At 39.8% G+C, this 26,749-nt stretch overlaps 1 protein-coding gene across 1 annotated transcript in view; it reads left to right on the top strand.

The window, feature by feature from the left end:
* The first annotated feature begins 17,809 nt into the window (after positions 1-17,809).
* Positions 17,810-26,749, top strand: part of LOC137261043 (synaptojanin-2-like) — a 56,869-nt gene continuing 47,929 nt past the window's right edge. Inside the window, exons 1-4 of the mRNA XM_067798704.1 lie at positions 17,810-17,964; positions 22,619-22,705; positions 23,229-23,499; positions 26,500-26,725. Coding sequence (XP_067654805.1) covers positions 17,832-17,964; positions 22,619-22,705; positions 23,229-23,499; positions 26,500-26,725 — 717 coding nt within the window. The 5' untranslated portion in view covers positions 17,810-17,831. The remainder of the gene's footprint in view (positions 17,965-22,618; positions 22,706-23,228; positions 23,500-26,499; positions 26,726-26,749) is intronic.

Raw genomic sequence — 26,749 nt, 5'->3', positions numbered from 1 at the left:
TCTTGTTTCTCCTGCTGGCGTTCTCTACATCCCAAGGAAAAGCTTTTCCAACAGCTTTATGACAGAATTAAAAGGAGAATTAAATTCCAATTTAACTTTAAAATGCAGAATAATGTCTTCCTGACTCAATTCCTGTACAGAATTGCATTAGATGTGTCATGGCGATGGGTACTTGTCACATGGATATCCTCTCCTGGGTATTGTCTCGAAAGTGAGTGTATAGGTTTTTGACGCTAAAGCTGCATAATTTGTATACTGGTAAATGTAACTAATTACCAATAATGGCATTAAGGAATGGGACTTGTACAAGTGGAATTCACCTCTTGGCATACTTGGCATTGAACTAGTCAACAATCTGTATGTCATTTGCAAATCTAATAATGTTCATGAATGGTGGAGTGCTTGGTGTTTGTAAGTGCATCGTAAGTGAGCAGATAAGATACTTACATCTATGCACTCATGACATGGTCAATGAACATATATGGCATGATGTATTTCTAACTTTGATTTGTTGATTTCTTTGATATAAACATGTTAATATCTTTCTAATATAAATCTTGAGATATTTACATCAATCATGTTTTGTCTCATTTCTTCTTTAGTCAGCAAGGGTGGCGGAAGCACACATTTGTGAGGGCTGTCTAAAACACAGACGTGAATTCTTCATATATTGTAGGCATTATCATTGAGAAAAATATCATCACTTGTTATCAGTATTGAGAGGGAGGTCAGTCAGGGAGGAGGCATATGGGCTTGTAGCAGCATTTGTGCCAGGTGAGTGAATGAGTGAGTTAATATTTAACGTCACATCGGCAATATTCCAGCCATATTGTGACGAGTCGTGTCAGGTAAACACATAAGCCAGACCTGTCATTACAGAGTTTTCATTGCTCTGTTTTTGTTTATGGGTTTGTTTTTTCAATATGCTCTTCTGCCTTTGAATTTGATACATGCCTGTAAATGAAAAGAAAATTGTTTTTGGTTGGTGCTTTTTGCCGTGACAATACATTTCTAATCTGTCGATGACACTCAGGTATTTTCAAGGGAAGCTGAAAAATGCTTCCTTGAAAAATAAACATTTGAATTAAAGCCCCAGAAATGTCATTCACAAATGATTTTTGACAAAGTGGAAGAATTTGTTTCAAGCTTTTTCTGAAAAATAGTAGATAATTGTTCTTTCAAACATGATGTTTCAAATTGAAATTGTATCATGGATTAAAAGTAGAAATCTATCTTCTATGTTGTATGAAAAATATTATTTTTTTCATTTAAGACACAATTCATAACTTTTCTGTAGTCTAAAAGTTTTTACATTCCACAATATATGGAAAATCACCAAACAGCATTTTCCAAATAATCCAACAATGAAATGACTGTCCTAAGAAACAGCTCAAAAGAATTCTTTTACATACTGAGACAAAAACACTTACTACTTTTCTTTCTTTTATGATAATGCTGGAATATTGCAGAACAGTTTAAACCCAAACTCACTCACTCTTTCATGAATATAAACCAACATACAGTGTCTTTGTTTAGCTGTCCACCGTGCAAAATAATTGTTCCTGCCTTTTTCTTCCTTGATGGGTAAAATGAAACCAGTCTTCTTTCCAAGTTAGTCCAAGAAATCTGACAGTCTTCTTTCAAAAGGAAAAAAGAAACTCCATTGTCAAATCTTTGTTGGAAATATTTCATCTTTGAGTTCTACCAACAACATATAACCTGTCTTGTCAAATTGTTTGTGCAAGTGTTTCTTCTTTCGCTAGAAGTAGGCTACCTCTGTCCGTATGTACCTATTGGAATATCATAAGAACTGTTCACTAGATTCTTTTCATATTTGGTACCTATGTTCATCATAGTAAAATACAGGTCTCAGTCAGGTTTGGTAACCTTTACATTCATTTCAAGGTCACACGGGGACTTGAACCTTTTACCCTTGTCAGCGAGATATCTCAAGAAACATTCCCAGAATTTTCTTCATATTCAACACCAAGCTTATTCTAGGGGAGGTGCAGGGCCCACCCATTTTGGTGACCTTCACATGGTTTTCACTTTGAAGATTTCAGCATGTTAAGTGGCATGTTAAGCTTGTCATTGAGATATCTTGAGAACCGTTCTATGGATTTTCTTCATATTCAACTCAGCTTATTCTAGGGAAGGCACATGGCCCAGTAAATTTTGATGACCTTCACTTAATGTTCAAGGTCACGGAGACACTGATGATTTCAGCTAAATTTGATAATTTGCGGTGGGGCATTATGTCACCTTAGTGACAACGCTTGTTGAAATGACAAATGACCATTCACTCAAACAGTAAAAGTAGCTGAAGTATTTCTTGCATCTAACCTATTACATTAATTTTTGTGTGGATCTAGTAATACCTGTCACGACCTATCCGAACAATAAACCATGGGGATCAAAGGACCTACAAACTTAACTAAACGAGAAAAAGAGAGCTTTTATGAAAAATGATAAAGTCAGGGATAAAACCGTTCAAAAGGCTGAGTCTCAGTTCCAACTGAATGTTGTGTCCTCTCCCCGGTATTGCTCATTCTGTACACCAACGATTGCATGAGCACTAAGGATAACTGTTCAGCAGTAATGTGTGCTGATGATACTGCACTAGTTGCTCACCTGCCAGACTCTGAAGAAAGTTATCTGTCAGATGTCAAGACATTTATAACATGGTGTAGCAGAACCTCTTTCAGCTCAACACTAGAAAAACCAAAGAGATGGTAAATGATGGCAAAACTCAAACTGTGCCCCTCTGCATGTCAATAGTGAAACGACAGAGACTGTCACGCATTATAGGTATCTCGGAACTATCATAGACAGTGAGCTCACGTTCCCTCAAAATGCCGAGGCAAAATACAAGAAATCTTAACAACGGATGTGCTTTATGAGAAGTCTCGGACCTTTGAACACCGAGAATACCATTTAAATGTTTTCTATAAGTGATATATCCAACCTGTTTTTCTGTTCCCTGTTCGTTGTTGGTTCGGTGCCGTTTCACTCCCAAACAAACACAAACTGCAAAAAGTTATAGCCTCCTGTTCAAAAATAGTCAGCATGAATTTTCACTCCCTTTGTTATATGTATGTGAGTTATGTTTTAATGTCTGCGAACAAGATTTAACCGACCCATCACAGGATTTACAAACTTGTTTTAAATTTTTACCAATTGGGCGTAGATTTCTCATCTGTAAAGTCCGCACAAAAAGGTCTCAAACATATTTTATACCTGTTAGCATTAAACGTTTAAATGAATGTTAGACTTAGCCACAATTTTAAATGTATTTGTTTACTACTCTCTTACAGAATACACTGGTTAATCTTCTCATCCCATTTATTTGTGTCATCATGTTTCTTTGCTTAACTTGTTTTTAACTATGCTGTATGCCTCACTGTTGCAAAACGAATTCCTTTGTCGGGCAACTAAAGTATCATCATCATAAGTGTTTTTTTCTAACATGTTAAGATCAAACACGATGGTTCTTTCAAACCGTAATCTAAATATCTTTACCTTGCGTCAAACTGTTTTTACAATTGCTCTCTTTTCGCCGTTATAATTGATGAAGAATCCTTCAAAACTTTTCTTGAGAAAATATCACCGCTTCATTGAAAAGTAATATGTACCTGCCAAACCATATCCAAAGGAATTCCTTTCTTTGGATGAAACAAACTATGATCTCTTTCAAATTCAAACGTACACAAATTAATTCTCTTTTTTCATTGGTGAAATCAAAACATCACACTTCTTTCAACTCCACTGTGTAGTTTAAACCTGTGTCGAACTATAAAATAGACAGAAAAACTAACATTCTGTCAATCCATGTATGCAAAGTAATTCCCATGAATTCCAAGAACGCGACGTCCTTATAAAAAATTGTACACATAAAGTCTTGTTTCACTGGTCAAAACGAAATATTCATGGAATCTCTGAAACAAAAATGGGTCTTCTTTCACGGCCTACTACGGAATGAGGAACTTCTTTCAATGAAGTTTCAAACTGTGCAGGTGAAATACTGAGACAAGAAAGAATAATTGCTCTTCCTGGCAATCAGTGAACGCAAAATTTTTCCTCTTTCAATTCTTGATACGATACCTCTATTCCTGTGCAAAAAGATCATTGTTTTCTATATGCAACACAAGGTATGCTTCTGTTTCACTCCACAAAAAAAATAAATATTTGATTGTCTGTAAATCATGTTTAGCCTATATAAAGCTTAGGACTGTAGATTCAACAAGGCATATCAAATGGACGTCGGTAAAACACCCTGTGAATACTGCACACGTTTAGGCTTGTCTAACACATAATGTAAGATATACTGACCCACAGTAAAAACGCGTTTTATTTATTTCACAGACCATGCCTTGAAAAATAAGTGAAAAAGTGCAACTGATGCACTGAATATTTGAAGTGAATGTTCAAGACTTAATAAGTAACAGTTGTTCGAGTTCAAATTCACTTCATGCTTCCGGAAACTGGAACAGTCGTGAAAACTCACTTTTTATCATACGTTGAAACACAGCAAAGCAATCTTGGCAATGAAAATGTTTATGCTCTTCGCGGGGACTGTCTAATAGCCAGTCTTAACCATGCCGCGACTGAATATGTAGCAACGTGCATGGGCTCTTGAACCCCTATTCCACAATGCTGATGTCGGTATTTCACAAAATGTTGTTGCTAGGCGCCAAAGTCACCAGATGACAGGAGCGTTGCCGACCACCCTCGGCCAGGACAACTTCCGGTTATGATGGCCCCAGCATCGACACGTGTGACTGGCACACCTTCAAGATCGCTTCAGAACGGCAACAGCAACAACAGCTGCAACGACTGGTAGCCATGGAAGAAGGATCCACCCATTGACAGTCCGAGCTGAACTGTCGACGTCCATACCGTGGCCCTGCACTTCAGCCCCGTCATAGCCAAGCCCGATGTCAATTTGCACAGCAGTGTGCAGAACAACAACCACTTTTCTTCCATCGGCTTGTCTTTTCAGACGGGTCATGGTACTGAGTGTCATTTGTGGATGGAAGACAGCGAGCTTGCATGCCAATGTGTCAGACAGAGAAATCGATTTGGTGGTGGAAGTGTAATGGTTTGGAGGACCATCAACGCACTTTTCAGGAGTGATCTGCTTGTCATCCAAGGTAATCAGACTGAAGAGATGGATGAAGTCCTGTGGCCCCTATTGGTTCCATTGTTGCACCGTCACCAACGCCTGACATCCATGGCACTACCATTCCAGCATGACTTAATGTGGTGGACAGGCCAGCTTATTCACCAGATCTCGACCGTATTGAGCATTTGTGGGGCGAACTTCGCCGACGTCGCAGATCTCACACAGGCCTTGCAGCAAGAACGGAGGAACATTCCCACGGCCTTCATTGCTCGCCTATGTGACTTATTGCCCCGTTTGTCTCAATGCCTGGACAGTATTTAAAGGGGTGTCCTTATCTGTACCACTCGCATTTGCTGATATCCATTTTTTTCCAAAACCATAGACATTCCTTATTACTCATGTCATAAACTGAAAATGATTTTACATCTACACCTGTGTTTTCTGTCTTCTTATTACACATTAACATCAGTTATGCGTTATCATTGCGAGTTATAATTCGTATACAAAAAAAACAAAAACAAAGTGTAAACAGAATTTTAGTGAATGTAACACTGATGTGTTGATGAAGCACTAACATATGTGAAACATGTAATAAGAATATTTAAATAGTCATCTTTAAAACACCTGTAACTTCCTCCTTAATGCTCGAAGTTAAATCTAAATCACCGCCTGCAACACACACTGGTGGTTATTGCCTGCAACACTGATGCTGTGTAAGACCTAACTGTACAGCTGTCACAATACAATATAAGACATTCATATCTGACATCTGTGAAACATACTAAATACCAATTTAATCTGTAAGTATTGCTGGATGTTCAGTCAACCATCGCCCGTATCCAACACTGGTAACTCAACTTAGATGCATAAAAACATTCTTTAATGGTCATTGTTCTTCAGAATGAGAAAGATGATGTGGGTCACCTACAGTAATGTGAACTGATGTTTGTCAAAATCCAGTATACTCCAGCTTCGCATCTGTAATAATACAAAGAGTAACCTCAAAACAATCATTGTAATACACACTGATAACACGTATGTATTGTCAGAAGAAGGCGCACTGAAAGAAGATCCCAAAATCGTCTTTGTAGCGTGCACTGTAAACTCAGCGTCAGTCATTTGGAAGTTCCGAACAGGTGCAACGATCAAAACGATCTCCAATGTTGTGCATTGCAAGTTTCACTGTTACTGTTCAACTATTACCTCAAACTGTTCATCTACAAAACAGATATTCCAGGCTGAAAATGGCAGTTAGACAGTGCCATTTGCAGTGAACGACAATTGTAAGGTCTTGTCTCTCAGATCTTCCTTTCTTCACGAGTCTAACATCTTGCAGACCTTCACTTCATCGTCACTCAAAAAGGCAATTGTAATTGTCCTGCAGAATGAGAAAGATAATGTGTGTCAACGCTCCACTGTCCCAGATCCTCTCTTTAACACCACTCTCCACTGTTGCAGATCCTCCCTTCACCAAGACTGTCCACCCTCCCAGAACCTCACTTCATCACAGCTGTCCAAGATCCTCTCTTCATCACGACTCTCCATTGTCCCAGATCCGATCCTCCCTCCATAACAATTCGCTTTCCTCCCTCTTTTTCGTTTTCTTTGCAAACCCCCTAAGTTAGTCCCCTCTTTGTGACTATTTCCAGTCTTTCCTACCCACTCACCAACTCTCTGCCTTCCCAGTAGATCCTAACTCCTGTTCAAATCTCTGCTTTCCTCCTCTCTCTCGATCTCACAACCCTCCAAATAGCACCTCCCTCCTTTGCAACTCTCTACATTCCCAGTCGTTCTTCCTTGCCTACCGACTCTGTTTTCACAGTAGTCTCTCAGTTGTTCCTCTCATTGTCCTCTCTCAGATTTCCAAGTTGTTCCCCCGCCTTCTCGACTCTGCTCTCCTCATTCCCTCCCCTCTCTCTGCTCTACTAATTATTACTCATTCCTTTCCTTTTCTCTGCGTTCCCAGTAGTTCCTCCCTCATTTGCGATTCTCTACATATCCAATAGTTCGTAACTCCCTCTCCTCTCCCAGTGGTTTCTCCCTGCTTCACCCCTCTCTCCTCTCCAAGTATTTCCTCCCTCTTTCACGACCCTCACCTCTCCCAATAGTTCCTCACTACTTTAGGACTGTGCTACCCAGGAGTTCCTCTCTCCTCTCTTCCGCTCTCGTCATTCAGTAGTTCTTCTCTCCTTCAGGGTTGTGCTCTCCCAGTAGTTCCTCCCTCCTTCACGACTCACCTCTCCCACTAGTTTCTCCTTCCTTCACCCCTCTCACCTCACCAAGTAGTTTCTCCTTGCTTCACCCCTCTCTCCTCTCCAAGCAGTTCCTCCCTCCTTCACAACTCACACCTCTCCCAATAATTCCTCCCTCCTTCACGACACTCGCCATTCAGTAGTTCCTCTCCCCTTCACCACTCACACCTCTGCCAGTAGTTCCTCTCTTCTTCAGGGCTCTCTGGTCATTCAGTAGTTCCTCTCTCCTTTAGGACTGTGCTCTCCCAATAGTTCCTCCCTCTTTCACAACTCTCTCCTCTCCCAGTAGTAACTCTCTCCTTCAGAACTGTGCTCTCCCAGCAGTTCCTCCCTCTTTCGCAACTCTCTCCTCTCCTAGTAGTTCCTCTCTCCTTCAGGACTGTTCCTTCCTCTTTCACAACTCTCTCCTCTTCCAGTAGTTCCTCTCTCTTTTAGGACTGTGCTCTCCCAATAGTCCCATCCTCTTTCACAACTCTCTCCTCTTCCAGTAGTTCCTCTCTCCATTAGGACTGAACTCTCCCAGTAGTTCCTCCCTCCTTCACCACTCACTGCTCTACCGGTAGCTCCTCCCTAATTCAAAACTCCCTGTTCTTCCTGCAATTTCTCCTTCTTTCACGACCCTCTATTCTCCACACAACAGGTATTTCACGTGAGACAAGTGTTTTTTTTCACGAATGAACCCGCATTTTTCTTTCAGAGTTTATATTCAGTTTTTATCATGAGTTAGAAATCGATATCTTGATTTTTGAACAATGTCTGTCAATAATAGTATAGTGGACTAAATAAGTTATCCACAATAATGTTGAAACACGGCTGTTCTCTTAAACTGTGCACATATGTATTCTTTCATTTCTTGAGACGTTCAATGACATCCCTGTCATAATTTCTTCTCCACCAAATATAAACAGAAAAAAATGTTTCATTTTTCACAATCATTGTTTTGCTGGTTTGGGATGGAAATGAAAAATGTATTTTTGTCAATTAGGAAACGCAAAATCATTTTTTCATCAATTTGTACCTAATGCGTTTCTGCCTCTGCAGGTAAAATGAAACAGGTCTTCTCTCAAAGTCTGTCAAAGAAATATGACAGTCTTCTATCAAAGATAAAGATGAAAACTGATCTTCAGCATGCGCTCAGAATATTCCTCCTGTCACTAGTTTGCTGGATGAAAAACCAAAAAATATCTTCAGTCAAGCAAGAAATGAAAACTAATTCTTCTGTTCATTGTAGGTACTGTCTTTCTTCCGAGGTGGGTGACCAGTCTTCCTTCAAAGTTTGTCCTCGAGATCTGACAAAATCTTCTTTCAAAAGTAGAAATGAAAACTCATCTTCCAATCTTAGTTTGAGTTTATATTTCTTCTTTCAGCTTTAAAAATAGTCCATAACCTGTCTTATGTAAGTGTGCATGCAAGCGGTTCTTCTTTCACAACTACGCAAAATATGTCCTTCGTCTGCTTGTTAAAATGCAAAATTTCAGTTCATTCAGTCAGTAAAAGTAGACGAAATAATTCTTCCATTTAAACGTTTTTCCCATTCACACAAAGCACATCTTTCAAACTATGTACATGAAATAGTCTAGATGAGTTTATCTTTCATGAAGCTGTTTCCAAAATCAGCTATCTTTTCGCAGTTAAAAACGATAAAGAACCCTTCTTGAAAACTGTACACGACAAAATACCATTGCTTCTTTCAATAGTAAAAAGGAACATGTACCTGTAAATGAATTCCTAGCAGTCCAGAATATCACTGTAATGAAAATGACATTTCAAATCCAGTAATGCACAAAGTTAATGAATCGTCGATCAAAACAGGATTTCTCTTCTCTCATTGGCAAAATGGAAGCCTCACTCTTCTTTCAACTCCACATGTGAAAATATATAGCGTAATCCTTTTCTCGAACTGTAAATGCAACTTTATTCTTTTTCCATGGTGCAAAAATAGTAAGGAATATTAACCTTCTGTCAACCCGTGTGTGCAAAATAATTCCAGATGAAATTCAAGAACACAATTCTTTAAAACTTTGTGCAACTCAATATGGTCTTTCATTGATAAAAACAGAATAGTCACATAATCTCTGATCTGAAAATGTGTCGTCTTTCACGACCTAAAATGGAACAATACCTCAGTACATGTACTTCTATCTGTGCAAAAAGACTTTGGTTTTGCTATATACAACAGTTACCCATCTGTTTCACTGTACAAGAATATTTCTTTGATCGTCTGCAAAACACTTTTAGCCTAATTCCAGAAAACAGAGCTGAGGACTTCAGATTCAAGTGGTCATTGACAAAGAAAGATCCACCGTATTTACATTTTAGATGTGGACCTGTGCATCACAACTTCAGGTTCAAAGCGAAAGTGTGTTACTGACTGTTCTTCTCTCATACAAGACTCTCTGCTCTCCCAGAAGCTCTTTCCCTATTTCACGATTCTCTGCTCTCCCAATAGTTCCTCCCTCGTTTTTGACACTCTGCTGTCCCAGTAATTCCTCCCTTTCAAACGACTCTCTGCTGCCCTAGTAATTCCTCTCTCATTTCCAACTCTCAACTGTCCCAGTGGTTCCTACATCCTTAATGACCCCTCGCGCTTCCAGTAGTTCCTCCTTGCTTGCAACTCTCTGCTTTCCTAGTAGCACCTTCCCATTTCCTGGCTGCTCTCCCAACAGTTACCCCGCCCTTCATGACGCTCTGCTGTCCCAGTAATTCGTCTCCCTTTTGAGACTCTCTGCTTTCCCAGTAGTTCCTCCCTCTTTCATGACTCCCTGCTCTCCCAGCAGTTCCTCCATTCTTGCTACTCTCTGCTTTCTTAGTTGTTCCTCCCTCCTTCCTGACTGCTCTTCCAGCAGTTCCCCTGCCCTTCATCACGATCTGCTTTCCCAGTAGTGCTTTGTCTCCTTTATTTACAACTTTCTGTCCTCACAGCAGTTCCTCCTTTACATTTCTCTACATTCTCAGTAGTTCCCCCTGCTTCCTGACACTTTGCTCTCTCATTAGTACCTCCCTCCTTTACCCCTCTCTCCTGTCCCAGTAGTTCCCCCCTGCTTCCTGACACTTTGCTCTCTCATTAGTACCTCCCTCCTTTACCCCTCTCTCCTGTCCCAGTAGTTCCTCCCTGCTTCCTGACACTTTGCTCTCTCATTAGTACCTCCCTCCTTTACCCCTCTCTCCTGTCCCAGTAGTTCCTCCCTGCTTCCTGACACTTTGCTCTCTCATTAGTACCTCCCTCCTTTACCCCTCTCTCCTGTCCCAGTAGTTCCTCCCTGCTTCCTGACACTTTGCTCTCCTAGTAGTACCCCTCTCCTTTACGACTTTTTGCTATCATCCCTCCTTCGGCTTTGTCAGCTTTCCCAGCGGTTCCTAAATCCTTTCCTTCTCTCTCTGCTCTGCAAATCTGCAAATAGTTCCCCCGTTCTTTCTGACTCTCTACGTTCCCAGTCGTTCTTCCCTGCTTCCTGATTTTATGCTGTAACAGATTTTGTCTCTGTCTCTGTCCACTGTCTCCACGTAACAATTATTTCACACAAGACAGAAAATATCTTAACTCGGACAAATTGTATGCATTTATTAAACTTTAATAACAAACTTGGGAAGTAATTTCTCTGTCAAAGTTGACGTTGAAGTGCTATTATGAATTATAAAAATTTAGCTCCTCAAAAATGTCAGCTGTCCTTTCAGCTGAGGAGACTGCTAATATATGTTGATCGGTGTGCAAAAACCTCTTTACATTACAAATTATAGGGAAAATAGTATAAACTAATGAATTCGTCCACGAATAATATCGAAACGCAACTGTTCTTGTAAACTGTGCACGAAAGAATTCTTTCACTTACTGAGACGTAAACTGACATTGTTTAAACGAACAAATATTGCTTTCTCTTTTAAGGTCCCGGGGTAGAATAGGCCTTCAGAAGCCCATGCTTGCCAGAAAAGGCGACTATGCTTGTCGTAAGAGGCGACTAACGGGATCGGGTGGTCAGACTCGCTGACTTGGTTGACACAATGTCCTCGGTTCCTATTTGCGCAGATCGATGCTCATGTTGTTGATCACTGGATTGTCTGGTCCAGACTCGATTATTTACAGACCTCCGCCATATACCTGGAATAAGCGTAAAACTCACTCACTCACTCAAATTTATTGTCTGTCAATTAGAAAGTGCAAAATACGTCTTTCCTCAAATTGTACGTCCTCCTCAGCGGGAAATGCCACGCATCTTCTTTCAAACATTGTCCGACATATGACAAAAGTGAAAATGAAAATTGATCTTCAAAATGCGTTCAAATTACTTCTCCTTTTACTAGTTTGCCGGTTCAAAATTGCAAAAATGTCTTCTGTCAAACAAGGAAAGCAAAATACATCTTCCGTCCAGTTGTAGGAAATGATATTCTTCCTCGGTGGAAGATCTACAAAGACCCACAGTAACTACACCTTAGATGTGGACCTGTGCATCACAACTTCAGGTTCAAAGTGAAAGTGTATTATTCACTGTTCAAAATGAGCCGGACTCGTCAGCAAAACCCTTTGTTAAATAGTGCACACGCTGTAATTTGTGAAAGAGCATCTGCAAGACAAATATATCATTGGTCAAACGCATGATGTAAGTTACAACGACAAAAAGTGTAAACGGAAGGTAAATGTATGTAACACTGATTTGCAGATGTAGCACATAAAAGAGACATAAAGTAAGTAATATATAAATAGCCATCTGTAAAACACTTTGCAGTCTTTAACTGGTCCTGCTTGTAATGCTCGAAGTTCGATCCAAATGACAGCCTGTAACACATACGGGTATAATTACAGCCTGTAACTCCTGATTCTCTGCGACACCTGAGTGTCATGATACAGCATAAAAAAAAACATCCAGATATGACACCTGTGAAACACACTATAGTGATTCAGGATCTCAAACTGAACCTCAAAGTCTTCTGTCACTGGTAGAAACAGAATATTATCGACTCAAAGTGAATCTTATTTTGCGACTTAAAATGGTACAAGGACCTTCGTTCAAACTGTACACGTTAAGCAGAACAACTTCTTTTGTTTTTGTTTTTTTTCTGCTTCCCTACAAAAGGAGTAATTCTTTGATCCTCTGCACAACACATTCAGCTTAATTCAAGATGAACTCAACTGTTCCATTTCAGATGTTCCAAGAACCATTCATGTGTATACGGCTCTATACTCTTCCGGATATCAAATCTTCAAACCACTTTAACTTTCTGGGATTTCCCCTTCAGTCGTCCACTGTCGCAGATACTCCCTTCATCACGAGTGTGTACTGCCCAAGAACGTCCCTTCATCACGAGCCTCCACTTTCCCAGATCCTCCCTTCATCACGACTCTCCACTGTCCCAAATCGTCCCTTCACTGCCTCAGATCCTCCATCACGACTCGCCACTGTCCTACTTCCTCCCTTCATCAAGGCCCCCCACTGTCCTCCTTTCATCATGACTCTTCACTGTCCCAGATCCTCCCAGTCTCCGCTTTCCCAGATCCTCCCTTCAACACGACTCGCCACTGTCCGCGTTCCTCCCTTCATCAAGGCTCCCCACTGTCTAAGATCCCCTCTTCAGCACGACTCTCCCCTGCCCCAGTTCCTCCCTTCATCACGAGTCTCAACTGTCCAAGTTCCTGCCTTCATCACGACTCGCCACGGTCCCAGATTCTCCCTTCATCATGACTCTCCAGTGTCTGAGTTTCTCCCTTCATCGCTGCTCTCCACTGTCCCGGAACTCCCCTTCATCGTGAGTCTACACCGTCCCGGATCTTCCCTTCATCACGACTTTTTACTGGCCCAGATTCTCCTTTCGTCATAACTCCCCACTGTCCCACAACCCCCTTCATCACGACCCGCCACTGTCCCAGAACCTCCCTCCATAATGAGTCTACACTGCCCAAGATTCCCCCTTCATCACGACTCTCAGTTGCCTCCCTCCTTCTCGATCCTCTGCTCTCCCAGTAGTACCTCTCTCATTTACGACTCTTTGCTTTCATCCCACTTTGTCAGCTTTCCCAGTGGTTCCCCAATCCTTTCCCTCTCTCTGTTATCCAAATAGTTCCTCCTTTTTTTTCTGACTCTCTACATTCCCAGTCGTTCTTCCTGATTTTATGCTTTCCCGGCAGTTCCTCTCTTCTTCCCCTTCTCTGTTCTCCAAACAGTTTCCTCTTCCTTTGCGATTCTATACATTCCCAATAGTTCCTCCCCCCTTCTCGACTCTCTGCTCTCCCAGTATTCCCTCCCTCCGTCACCACTCTCTGCTCTCCCGGCAGTTCCTCCCTCCTTCACCACTCTCTGCTCTACCGGCAGCTCCTCCCTCCTTCACCACTCTCTGCTCTCCCGGCAGTTCCTCCCTCCTTCACCACTCTCTGCTTTCCCAGTATTCCCTCCTTCCTGCACCACTCTCTGTTCTCCCGGCAGTTCCTCCCTCCTTCACCACTCTCTCCTCTCCCAGTATTCCCTCCCTCCTTCACCACTCTCTGCTCTCCCGGCAGTTCCTCCTTCCTTCACCACTCTCTGCTCTCCCAGTTTTCCCTCCCTCCTTCACCACTCTCTGCTCTCACGGCAGTTCCTCCCCCCTTCACCTCTCAGCTGTCCCAGAAATTCCTTCCCCCTTCGCGACACTGCTTTCCTCCCCCTTGTTCCTCCATCCTTCTTCTCTCTCCTTCCTCTCTCAATAGTTCCTCACTCCTTTTGCGACCCTCGACATTCCCAATAGTTCATCGCCCCTCGATTCCCTACCCTGACCCATCTCTCACTGTAGTTCTTCACTTCTTCCTCCCTCTCTGCCAGTATTTCCTGCCTGCTTTTATTCTGCTATGTTTCCTTCCTCCTGTGTCGATGTGTCGTAATAATCCTATGTAATATCATCATTTGATTGATAATATATTCATTGGTTGTTAGGTGGACAGTTCACCAAATGCTTGTTAGTTAAAAGCACATGCAGATTTACAATCCATCGGTAACAATATATGGTGTCAGAAAGAGGTATTCTTCTGCACACTACAGCTTTAATCATAAAAAGAAGAGAAATGAAAAAAAAATATACTTTGTCATTTACGCTTGATGAACAAGGGCTCTTCACGCCGTTTCTTGCCTTCTCGATAAAATAAGAGAGAGCTTTAGGGGACTTGTCATCGACACATGGGCACTTCTTTCCTCATTACGGACGCGTAAGTACGTGTTTCCTAGATATATCCTTTCTAGTATGTATGAAATGTAGATTCGACCCATTTTAGAATCTGCATCTGAGGTGCGGGGTAGTTGCCCTAGCTTTATTTGTGGCAAGCTTGAAATGATGCAACTTGCCTAAATTCGCTTCAAGATATAGTTTATACAATGAAACTGGTTTGTTACCATTAAAAGTGACGAACAGAAAGATAACTGTGTACATTCTACAAAATTGTTAACATGCAAGTTCCTGATTACCTGACAGATGTACTTCCACCTTCAACTTATGGTCTCCCTGATGCGATGAACAACGTCTAGATGCTGCAAGAGTCTACGATGTATATTACGCTCGAGGTTCAGTTAGGATTTTTTTGTTGTTGATAGATTGGATACTCGAGCATGAACACTAAGAAATTAGCAAAACACCGTTTCCTCTGTTCTCCCGTCCAACGCTCTAATCCAGGAACTGACACAGGCACCCATGACAGTTACAAATTTAGAACCAGTTAATGTTATACGTCTGAATGCCTTACTGTAAGTCTTCACTCTCTCAACACCTTACCTTTCTGCAGGTCGAAAATGGGCTGGAGAGCCCATGTATGCAGTATGCATTGTTATGACGTCATTTTATTGTGACGCTACAGTAAACAATATGTCTAGTTACCTCGGTTACTGGACCCTGTGTACAACATGATACTGGTGAAAAACTGCTTTTAATATTGTTTACCTATCACGCACGGGAGACTTCATAAACGATCCAGGTCATGTTCTCAATGTTTAGGATTGTGTCCCCAACGGCGACAACAGCTCATTCTATATTATCGTTAGTAATAATATTTGCCCACACGGCAAATGCGTTTTTGTTTGTTAAAATGCCGATGCTGTCTAGTTATTCACTCATAATGAATGTATTAAATCTGATATGTTGTTTTAAAACAATATTTCACATGATATATTTCGCCATTTTGTCTGTGAAAGGGGACTGTTCACAGACTTACATGTTAATTTGGTGTCGTATAAATATGTTTCAAGAATTTAACCATCGTAAGATCCAAGTCAAACTTTGCACATTTTGGGAGAATCATCTTACCTACAATCAAATAATGTGTTTAATTTTCCGTTGCATATTTATCGAATGGCAACCATTTAATCAACATATGTACAGTTCCGTGAACTGCTTTATGATGGCGACCATGGTATTATGCATTGTGGAACCATAACAAGTTGATAAATGCGATGTCATTAGTTAAATAGTGGTCTGAAAATTAAACTGAAATTACGTGCGCAGAACAGAGATGATTTCACGTTTGCCTGTCAGAGTTTTCAAAGATCCGTTCGAAAATCACTTCATGAAAATTATTTATGCTTCACTAAAATATCATGTACGTCTATGGAAATTACGTCAAGTGGCCCAAATGTAACTGGCATGTGTGTTGTATGTCTGCAGCTGATGTACTTAAAACTTGACGTGGGTCCAAGTGTTCGTCATGTAGATCTCGTTTCAATATATATACACCATTCACTGTCTGTCTTTTACTCATTTATCACATGTTCTTAGTCAATCTGCATTAGGCCTGTGTGGGGTGAAGCATGTGTTTGAGAGTGGTTTTATACTGCCTTTCACACTGATAACTGTATGGACATTGGAATGCGTTTCATTCATTGAGAGCATGTGGGGAATCGAACCCAGGTTTCCGGTATTCACCAGTTTTATCTCCTTCAACACCTACAGGTATTGAACGAGGGCAATATGAGAGAAAAATAACCGATTTTACACAAAGAGTTAACAATGAGCAGGTGCGTAACACAGATTTATTTACCAATTGCCAATATACTCTATCTAAACATTCTCCTCGGAAAATCAACTTTGGTATAACGTCTGCGGTGTGAAAACCATGCACCAGCTGAAGACTGTGTTTTACCCCAATATGAAACCGTCTACACAACACACACAGGCGTTGAATAAGAGGGCCCCACCGTTCCAGTAGGATTACATCGGACAGACGATTTTATGACGTGTCCAAAATCTACGCTGTATACAGATCCATAGACTTTAAAAGGGGTATTAATCATGCTTCATTCACTTAGATGGGGAAAATTAGGAATTTGCTTGGTCTTAGCGATAATTTGGTTTCTCTAGATCTGACATGCTTAATAAACTCTTTGTGTTGAATGAATATCCAAGATATAAATTCCCGAGTCAGTCACTATGTAAGCACATCTTTCATCAGACGTGTCTGATTACAATGTTGTGAGAAGATGGCTGACCCACGCTGCAAGCAGGCAAAACGTATGCTTGCCCCTTGGCCCTTAATGGATCATTAAGTTACTCGTGCGTTAATTCAATTCACAGAACAGTCACGTCGCGTCAAGCATGCCCTCGGAACATATTCAAACACGTCGACTACTCATCTAAAGCGTCTGTGCTGTAAAGAAACGCAAATAAACATCTGATACGATATACTGATGTTTGCGGTATATTTTGTATATATCAGTTGTGTATATCAGAATCTATTGAGCTTACACCATATCCCGTGAAAAATGCACATTTATATCATTGACACGTAAAATATGTAAAATTTATACACAAATCTGTGTAGGAATCAACTCCTGGGCCTCGAATATGCGAACACCTTATTCATTGCCCATAAAAGAATTCTGATAAAGGTGTACCCATTATTATTAAAGGAAAAGTCAAGTCTCATCAAATTTCTTTGAACTTGTTTTGTTTAACGTTACTGCCATTTTTATTTAGTTTTCGGAACATCCAACAACCACAAACTCTTGTGTCCATGAAACCAGAAACCATATCAGTATATATATGATCTCTGATGAAACACAGAGTGAAGAAAGAAAGCTTTTTCACTTGTCATTTAATGTGTTTCTCCCACTTGCTCTTCGCTATATATGGCTATGGTTAAAATAACGCGACCTAAATTTTAAGTTAGGCAATCAGTACACTCCCTTCGCTTAAAGTATCCTATATTTTCATTTTAAGAGATTATTTGCACATACACACACACGCACAGTAATCATATTTCATTAAAATGCTTACACCAGGGGTAAACTTCGTTCAAATCAATTTGCTTAGCACATACCCGTACAATCTTCCTCAATTCCTTTTACTAACTAACTTTATATATTCCGATAGACTAAATCAAGTCTATTTCCTCACGATTGAACCCGTTTGTAACAGTTGCACAAGATTAATTTCATTGTGATATGTATGGATAATCGAGAGCGAGGGGCAGGTCCAAGGGGAGGTAATCACCGGAGCTGTCATAGACCGGCAAGATGGCGATGGGGAAAGGCTACCGAATATTTCACAAGGTTCCACCGGACCGTGAAACTCCATATAGTGTTATAATGGAGAGTAAATCAAAGGACGAAAGCCTCATGTTCGAGTCTGATGCAGTGGTGGTCTTATGTAAGTTCAGAGCTATCTTGTTTGCGCTGTTTTATCGATATGATCAATAGGAATAATTGAGGAATAGGCAATGACAGGTAGCCTTACTAAACAGAGAGGTCAACCAGGTGGTTGAACTATGGTATTTTTAGTTCCTTTGTTCCACGTGTTTGCAGCTATGTCTACTTGTAGCATCTAAGATTAACTAAGGCGTACATTACAATCCAGTATGTTGAATTATTTCCTGACATGTGGAGTTGAGCCTTATTATAATGAAAAGGAGACCAACGTCTGATTATAAAAACTATGCCTTTATAAGGATCTTAGATATCCGATACTTTTCAGTGTTATACCTCCCACAACGTCTAGACATGTGCACCTATAACATCATGACCTACACACACTCCTCAAATAGATTAAAATGCAGACAAAATAAATTATATGCTCGGTTTTTTTCAGGGCATTTAAGTGGTAACTGACAAGTGGTTTTACAATATTTAGTGTGCATGTGTACTAGAATCAGTGATTAATTCTTCTCTTGTCCAAGTGCTTTTGGAAAATATTTTCTGTAAGCTGGACAGGATTTAACAAGAATTTCAGTGCAAACATTATGATGTAATCATGTTCAGACTAGCATTGAAAATGGTAATAAAAGACTGTATATTCAGATGGTCCTGATGGATGGTGGGATTTAACATTGATTAGCATGATTAGTCCAGACTGGTTTTGTTGAATGTTTCATGGATCGAGACATCATATATTTATTTTTCCTTTTGAAAAGAAATATTGGCAATCTTCTAAAAATCTGAGGATTTTTTTTTATGTAAACATGTGGAATGCTTACATTTTTAAAGGTCAAATGCAACACAAAACACAAGTTTGCACTTACTGAAACAAATCATCAAAAATGCTAATTCATCCTATAAAGTTGTAAAAAACTTGATGAAAAAAAGTCCACAAAATCAGAGTTCAATCAATTCACTAATTTTCTCCAGGGCTGGGGGAAAAAGTGGTTTCAACAGCTATGCTGCGCTGTTCCCAAAAGCATGTGCAGCGATTATGTTTGGAGAGCTTGAAACAGTATGCATGCCCAGAGTATGAGGTCATGATCAGTAGTCTAATCATGGTTGTGTATACAAACAAGTAAATAAGCTACTCCATGCCTAAAAAACATGTTGATTGTGATAATCAGACTCAGTCACAGAGAAAACTCAATGTCTGGTTTATTGACACCTATATGTCTGCCTGCCTGTCTGCTAATGACAATATGCAATGCACAACTTCAGTCATTGACCACATGCAATTTTAAATTAACACCTGTTGGGCTTATACGCCATAAACAGGGAGTCAGCTAAGTGTATTGGCAAATGAACCACCCAATGAAAAGATTTCGTTACCCTTGATTGCACATCCAACGGCTCTGACTGGGTTTGGTATCCTGAGTCCTTCGTTTCAAGCATATTAGACCCAAGTACAAAATACTGCTCTTTTGATTTGCGATTGTACACCTATAATTTTGTTTATTTATTTTTTCATAATCAGCAATGCATATTAGATGTCATGAATAAGTGATAATTGTGTTTTAATTATGTTTGATTTTTGGATTGCATGTGACCTTTAAGTATAATCCTCATTAATAATAATCATAAAGTTTGGCTATGATGAAGTAACAATAAAGCAGAAATGCTGTATTTTAAGCTGAAGCATACATTAAACATGTTACAACATGTTAAACAAAATGCATAGCTCAGATAAGGCGGTTGTGAAAGGTGCACATAGGGAGACCATCATGGCTTGAGAATGTTATCTTGCCTTGCAATAAGTCACAGTTCTCATCTTAATTAATTCTGCTACAATTGCATTAAGGGACTGTTTATAATTTATGGATGGGATGTGGAGATGTGGTGATGATGATTTTTCTGGAGTTAAGTGAATGACCCCCCTTCAAATTAATGTACAAAATAACTGACCTACCACCACCATATTACTTAGTATCGCCTACGTAGGACTTAGTATCTCCTACGTAGGACTTCGTATCTCCTACTTAGGACTTAGTATCTCCTATGTAGGACTTACTATCACCTACATAGGACTTATTATCACCTACGTAGGACTTATTACCACCTATGTAGGACTTAGTATCTCCTGCTTGATATATGATAACATACATTAATCTGAAATGGTCAACTTAGTTCCCCAAGACACTGAAACCATTTCCTTTTTGACTGTTTCAGTCAGTGTTTTAGAGTTTACAGCCATATGTTTCATTACGTTTAGTGTCTACAGTTATGTGTTATATTTATCATTGGCGTCTACTATCATGTGCTTCATTTACTCTATAGTCCACTGTTTCCTTCACCATCAGACTCTTGTGTTCAACTATACTACCCATCAAAAGTTAAAGGCTAGTGTAAATGTAGTGTAAATGTATTTGCATACTTCAGTCAACTGTCTGAACTAGATTTTGCAAAATATTCCAAACTGTTTTAAGGTATTGTTTACACATGAACTGATGCATATTAAAACAAATTCGTAACATTGACAAGATTATTGTCATGCGTTCAACAAATGATTGAATTTGGTGAAAAATGACAAATTCTTATCAAAACTTTACACCAAAACGCAGCAGTTCACATGCACGATACTTGCACATGCTTTTCAGCAATTTGATGAATCATCCTCGTGCCACAGTTGTTTCCCCCAAGTTGGTAGAGAAATTCATCTTCGTTGTAACTATGTATACATATATAACATATAGTGGGTGTTTTAAGTGAGTCTAGATTTTGATGGGTAGTATACTTGTTGCTTATTACTTTCATGTTTTGGACAGACTGTTGTCCTTTACTGCCTCCTGTTCAGTCTGCCCTGTTGTTACCTGTTGCAGTTAGTTCACTGTTACATGTTGCACTTTGTTACATTTTTCTATTATGTGCTTGGTATTTCAGAGGTCGTTGCACATTAGTCATAATCTGTGTGCACAGACGTGTCTGTCGGTGGTAGTCTATACATGCTTACTCCCTTATACTTGTACAAACATTTATAGTGCCAATCTTTTACCTTTTTATCCCCCCGGCATGTAATGTGGGGGAATATAGTCGACGCCTCATCTGTCCATCCGTCTGCCCGTAATCGTTTTGTTTCCGGAGCATAACTCAGAAACTATTCAATATTTTTTTACCAAACTTGATAGATATAGTAACCTTAGCCTATGCTCGTGCCTTTTGCTATTTACAGATTTTGGGCATTTTTATTTTTTTTGTTTTTCCATGGAACATTTTGGTGTTAGTCTTATAGTCGGGTGGGCTTCGTTTCCGGAGCAGAACTCAAAAACCGTTCAATATTTTTCTGCAAAACTTGGTAGACATATCAGGCAGAACCTAACGTGGCGCCTTTTGCTATGTACAGGTGTTTTTGTGATTTATTATTTTCTCAGTTTCCATGGAAATGTTACGGACTTAGTCTCAAAATGGAGGGATGGGCTTTTTTTTCGGAGCAGAGCTCAAAAACTGTTCAATATTTTTCTGCAAAACTTGGTAGATATATCAGGCAGAACCTAAAGTTGTGCCTTTAGCTAAGTACAGGTTTTTGTGATTTATTATTTTCTCGGTTTTCATGGAAATGTTTCAGACAGTCTCAAAAGTGGGACGTGTGTTTCGTTTCTGGAGCAGAACTCAAAAACTAGTCAATTTTTTTCTGCAAAACTTGGTGGATATATCAGTCAGAAGCTTAAGTGGTGCTTTTTGCTCGCTACAGGTTTTTGTGATTTATTATTTTCTCGGTTTCCATGTGTGTGTGTCGAGTCAAGTCAACTGGTAAACAATTATGAAAAACAAACTGCAAATGAGCGTAATGTCTGATCCAACCTAGCCTCATATGAAGACAGCAATTAGATCAAGGTCCACGTCACCCAAACGTAATAGACACACAGACACACATAGAGACACACATAGAGACACACAGACACAGACAGACACAGAAACACACATGCACACACACGCACATACACGCACATAGGAGATATGACGTCCTACAGAAGAGATAGTTTGTCCTACGTAGGAGATGGTGCACACAAACAAATTTTCACCATGGCCCTATTACTGTTCCGTAGATTTGCAAGCTTTAAAGTTTAGTCTTTATATCATAAATTTCATTTTGTTTATTTACTCTTTCCCTCTTTCTCAGAAAGTATGGTTCTACCTTTGCTATGAATTCACCTCCCTATATGGGTAAAATACTAAGGGTGTCGTAAAACTATGCTCTGCAATCAATGGCAAATTTCCTCCACATGAACGATGAAGATAAGTGGTCTTGAATGTAGCGTGAAACTGGTTGACATTTACTTCATTTAGCATGTGTGATTTAGTCTGTAAGACTAAGTATGTAGCTTCTGCTGGATGAGCTCAAGTACTACACTATCCATGTGTGTTTCAACATCTGCACTAATCTGAATAAACTATAGTGTATTTCTATGTGTGTCAGCCATTAGTCTTTTGCAACCCATGATTGTCATAAGAGGCATGTACAGAGATTGGTAGGCCTGACTTGCACTCTCGGATGGTCCATGTATCGCATTGCTCATTATATCAGTACCTGTACAGACTTATTATTTACAGACAAGTTGTCATTACAGTGTGCTGAATGAACTGCTGTCATACACTAACTGTGTTTGTTTCAGCCTCAGCAGAGATGGACACTATCAGGAAGCAGTATACCAAGGTGTTGGATGCCTATGGTTGTCTGGGAGTCCTTGGTGTTAACTTAGGTATATACAGACATATGAACACCCAAGCACCTGCCCTATGTGTGGGGTTTTACTATTGCCCCTCAAAGTCATGTACAGGGAAATATACCTGTGTGTTCAGTAGAACATTGTGTAAAGTTGTGTCGAGCTCTTTGAACTCTGATTAATATTTATGCAAGATAATGAAGTCCACATTTGTTATTTGATTCACAGAATTGTTAGTATTTTGATTTGTTCCCAAATTGTTTTTCTAAAGGATTAAAATTACATAGCTTTCTGAATCAGTGGTAGCAATTATGTTTGTAAAGTTTTTCTGATATATGTCAAACGTCTTGGGGCTCTGTTCCACAAATGATCTTAGAAGCATGATAGTTATATTTCCTACACCATATCCTGAACTTGGTTGTTGTGACTGGATAGCTTTGTAGAGCAAAGGTATAAATTAGTACCTTATGCACACCAGACATGGAGATCATATTGCTTATAAGGCAATTTGCCATTCTGGTTCAAACTATAACAGTCCTAGTTCCTTGATGATTGACAGGTCGAGAGAAGATCATGTACCTGGTGATGGTGTCGGGTTGTCTCTCTGTGGGGAAGATTGCAGAATCAGAAGTGTTCAAGGTGACCAGTGTTCAGTTTGTGTCGTTACGCAATGAGCCCACGGACGAGGAAAGGATTGTGGAGCTTCGCAAACTGCTGTCATCTGGAACCTTCTATTTCTCTTGGTCTCAGACAGGCACCCCCTGGGACCTCAGTCTGTGTGCACAGAGAAAACAGCAGCAGGACACAGAGACTGACAACAGATTCTTCTGGTGAGTAGTGGTTGTTGATTCTCATTAGCATCTTTATTCTTCTTATTTTACATGGCATCACTCTACCACTCTCAGCATTCTCATATGCCGGCTCGCCTCCGTTTTTACACACGTTAGTTTCATCATGAGTTCCCAGCCGACCCACTTCTGTGTGTAGAAGTCCCACTTCTGTGCTCAAACAGCAGACGATACATTATCTGAACAGTGGTGTAGTGCTTAGGGGAACATTATCCGTTATATTCACCATGGATGGAAGACAAGTTGTTGACACGGTTTAAAGAACATGTGCAGGAATAATCTTACCAAGGCTTAGATTGCTGCTGCTGAACAGTTCAGTGGCAGCATATGTCGTCATATGCACTCTGATAACACACCTAGAATGATGAGCAGCCACAGATAGTCTAACCATTGCTTGGCATGGAAGGCTGAGAGGATCAGTGGTCACTGACTTGGTTGATTGTGTCCTAGATGCATAGACTGATGTTATTGCTATCAACCAATCGTTTGTCTGGTCCAGGCATGAATATTTATAGACTGAAACAATATTGGTGGAATATTTGTTAACTGGGTCATATTGCAACAAACAGACCAGCATTTCTTTAAATTCTATTGATGTTGTACAAGAATATTCCATTTACTGTCTAACGTATTTTTGTTATCTCTCACAATGCATTTGGGTATTAAAAGGCGCTCCATCCGTCCGTATGTCCGTCTGTGCATGTTTGTCCTTTTGTTACGAGTGTGTATTTTCTGTATATTTTGTTATTTATTAAGAAATAAATATTATTGGGTCACAATGTTTAGTGTTTTGAATAATAATTGTGATGGGTCACATTTTGTATAATAGATGGTCAACACTTTTAGGATTCTGGCAGCAGGTTTTCTGGAAATTATCTGCGCTTGGTTTTCTATTTGTTACTTCTGTGAGACTGCTAGAGCATTCTACAGTGTTGGTGATGGTTGTATGTGCCCGAACTTTCGGGAAATGACTGAATATATATATAAAGGCTAGTTGCCGTGTTGAGACATGGACATTCACTTTAGTTTACATCGCCAACAAATCCAACAATGCCTGAATCCACATTAGCTGCTGTCAGACTGATCGCTGTGTTTGCATTCTGCATAACTGTTTTTCTCTGGCACTAAGACTTTAGTGAGTTAGCTATATTATATATTGGTGACCCATTGCCTTAGATTTTGTCTCACTTGTATTGTATATGAAATCGGTATTGTGAAATTGACTTGTGACTTTGTATACCTTGCTCTCTTTGCATAATATTACAAAATTTGAATGTTTTAGACTTGTCTTTGTTCTGTTTTGCTGGTTCACAGGGGATTTCTTACATCGTTTGTCATGGCAAATTCCTAACCAGAACACTTTCCAGACCAGAACTTCAAAACTATTCACTATTTCTTCACCAAACTTGTCACATAGATTGATCTGGTGGTGTACTGGTGCCTCTTGGTAGTTTTGGATTTCTGAATAGAATATTTTTTGCATTTACATAGGAACAAGTTTGATTGGCCAGAATTTGATGTGTGTGCTCTTTTCCTGAGCACACTTAAAAAACATTCACTATTTCTTCACCAAACTTGGCAGATAGATAGATCTTGTTGTGTACTGGTGCCTTTTTAGTAGTTTTGGATTTCTGAATAAAACATATTTCTGCATTTCCATGGCAGCAAGTTTGACTTTGACTGAATTTGGTGGGTTTGCTCTTTTCTGGAGCAGAACTTTACAATTGTTTACTATTTCTAAGCCAAACCAGGCACATGGATAGGTCCAGTGGTGTTCTGGTGCCTTTTTGTTGTTTGGAAATTCTGACTAAAATATTTTTCATGTTTCCATGGCAGCAAGTTTAACTTTGACTGAAATTAGTGATACTGCTATTTCCAGTGCAGAGCTAAAAACTGATCACATTTCTTCACCAAACTTGGCACACTTTGTCTGGTGGTGTGCTGGTACATGTTGGTACTTTTGGATTTCTGAATGAAATGTGTTTTGTGCTTTGATGCCAACCAGTTTGGCTTCAACTGAATTTGGTGGTAGTGTTCCTTTCTGGAGCAGAACTTAAAAACCTTTCAATTCTCTCCTTCTGTTCTGCCACATACACACCAAAACATCTGACATCATCAAAACTAGTAGACATACTCAAGAAAAGTAGTTTTACATTGTGGGAGATACAGATGACTTTGTCTTTCTGTTGTATGTTATATTCTCAAATGTTTTGCTAAAAATTTGTTATGAACAGTCAACCAACATAGTCCGTCATAGTGGAAGTTTGGTTCTTTTCAACGGTATACCACTAATGTCTTAATATCACTGTACAAAGTTGCATGTGGAAGTTCATGGCCTTCATCATGACATGCTGCTTGAGCTGAGTGGATAGAACTATGCTTTCCGTATCAGTGACGTAGTTCAGTGTTTACTTATTACACATTTACACACTATTACGCCACACTTCACTAAAAATCAAGTATTGCATTTCTCTCATTAATACTATCAACTCCCACCGAAGCTACCATATAATTTATTTCGAAAACAATTTACATAGTAACATTACAACATGAAAATATAAAGTTTGAATGAATTGATGCAGCGTTGCATTAAATCGACTCACACACATTCTTCTGACCAAGCTTTATTTTAAGTGAACTCCATAGAGTTATGTCTCCAGGAACACTCTTATGTGAACATCCTGTAACACAACTTGTGATTGAGGCCAGTTCGGCAAACACTCACAACATCGCATGTGACAGTTTTCGATGTACAGAGCATTCGTTTGCATTCCATATGTGCCACGTTTCCTGTTTGGAAGCTATTTGCCTTTAAGTTTTAACTACCAACTTCAGGCAAGTTGTAAAAGATAGTAAGTCTTTAATGGTATCAATAGGAAGCTAAGGTGAGTTCATATGGCGTATATATATAATGTCATAGAAAAAAATATTGTCAAGAAAACATGACATTGTTTCTTTATCTCAGCTGTGATTGTGTTCCAGGAACCGGATGCTGCATGTGCACCTGCAGAGGTACAGCATAGACTGTGGTCAGTGGCTGCTGAAGATCATGTGTGGTGGGGTGGAGATTCGCACCATCTATGCTGCACATCGCCAGGCCAAAGCCTGTCTGATCACTCGCCTTAGCTGCGAGAGGGCAGGCACTCGCTTTAACGTCCGGGGAACCAATGATGACGGGCATGTGGCCAACTTCTGTGAAACTGAACAGGTACAGCAGTAGATGTCTGAATGT

This window comes from Haliotis asinina, chromosome 14, assembly GCF_037392515.1.
Source record: "Haliotis asinina isolate JCU_RB_2024 chromosome 14, JCU_Hal_asi_v2, whole genome shotgun sequence".
NCBI lineage: Eukaryota > Metazoa > Mollusca > Gastropoda > Lepetellida > Haliotidae > Haliotis > Haliotis asinina.
Note: the sequence above shows the minus strand (reverse complement) of the source record. Positions and strands in the feature narration are given on the sequence as shown.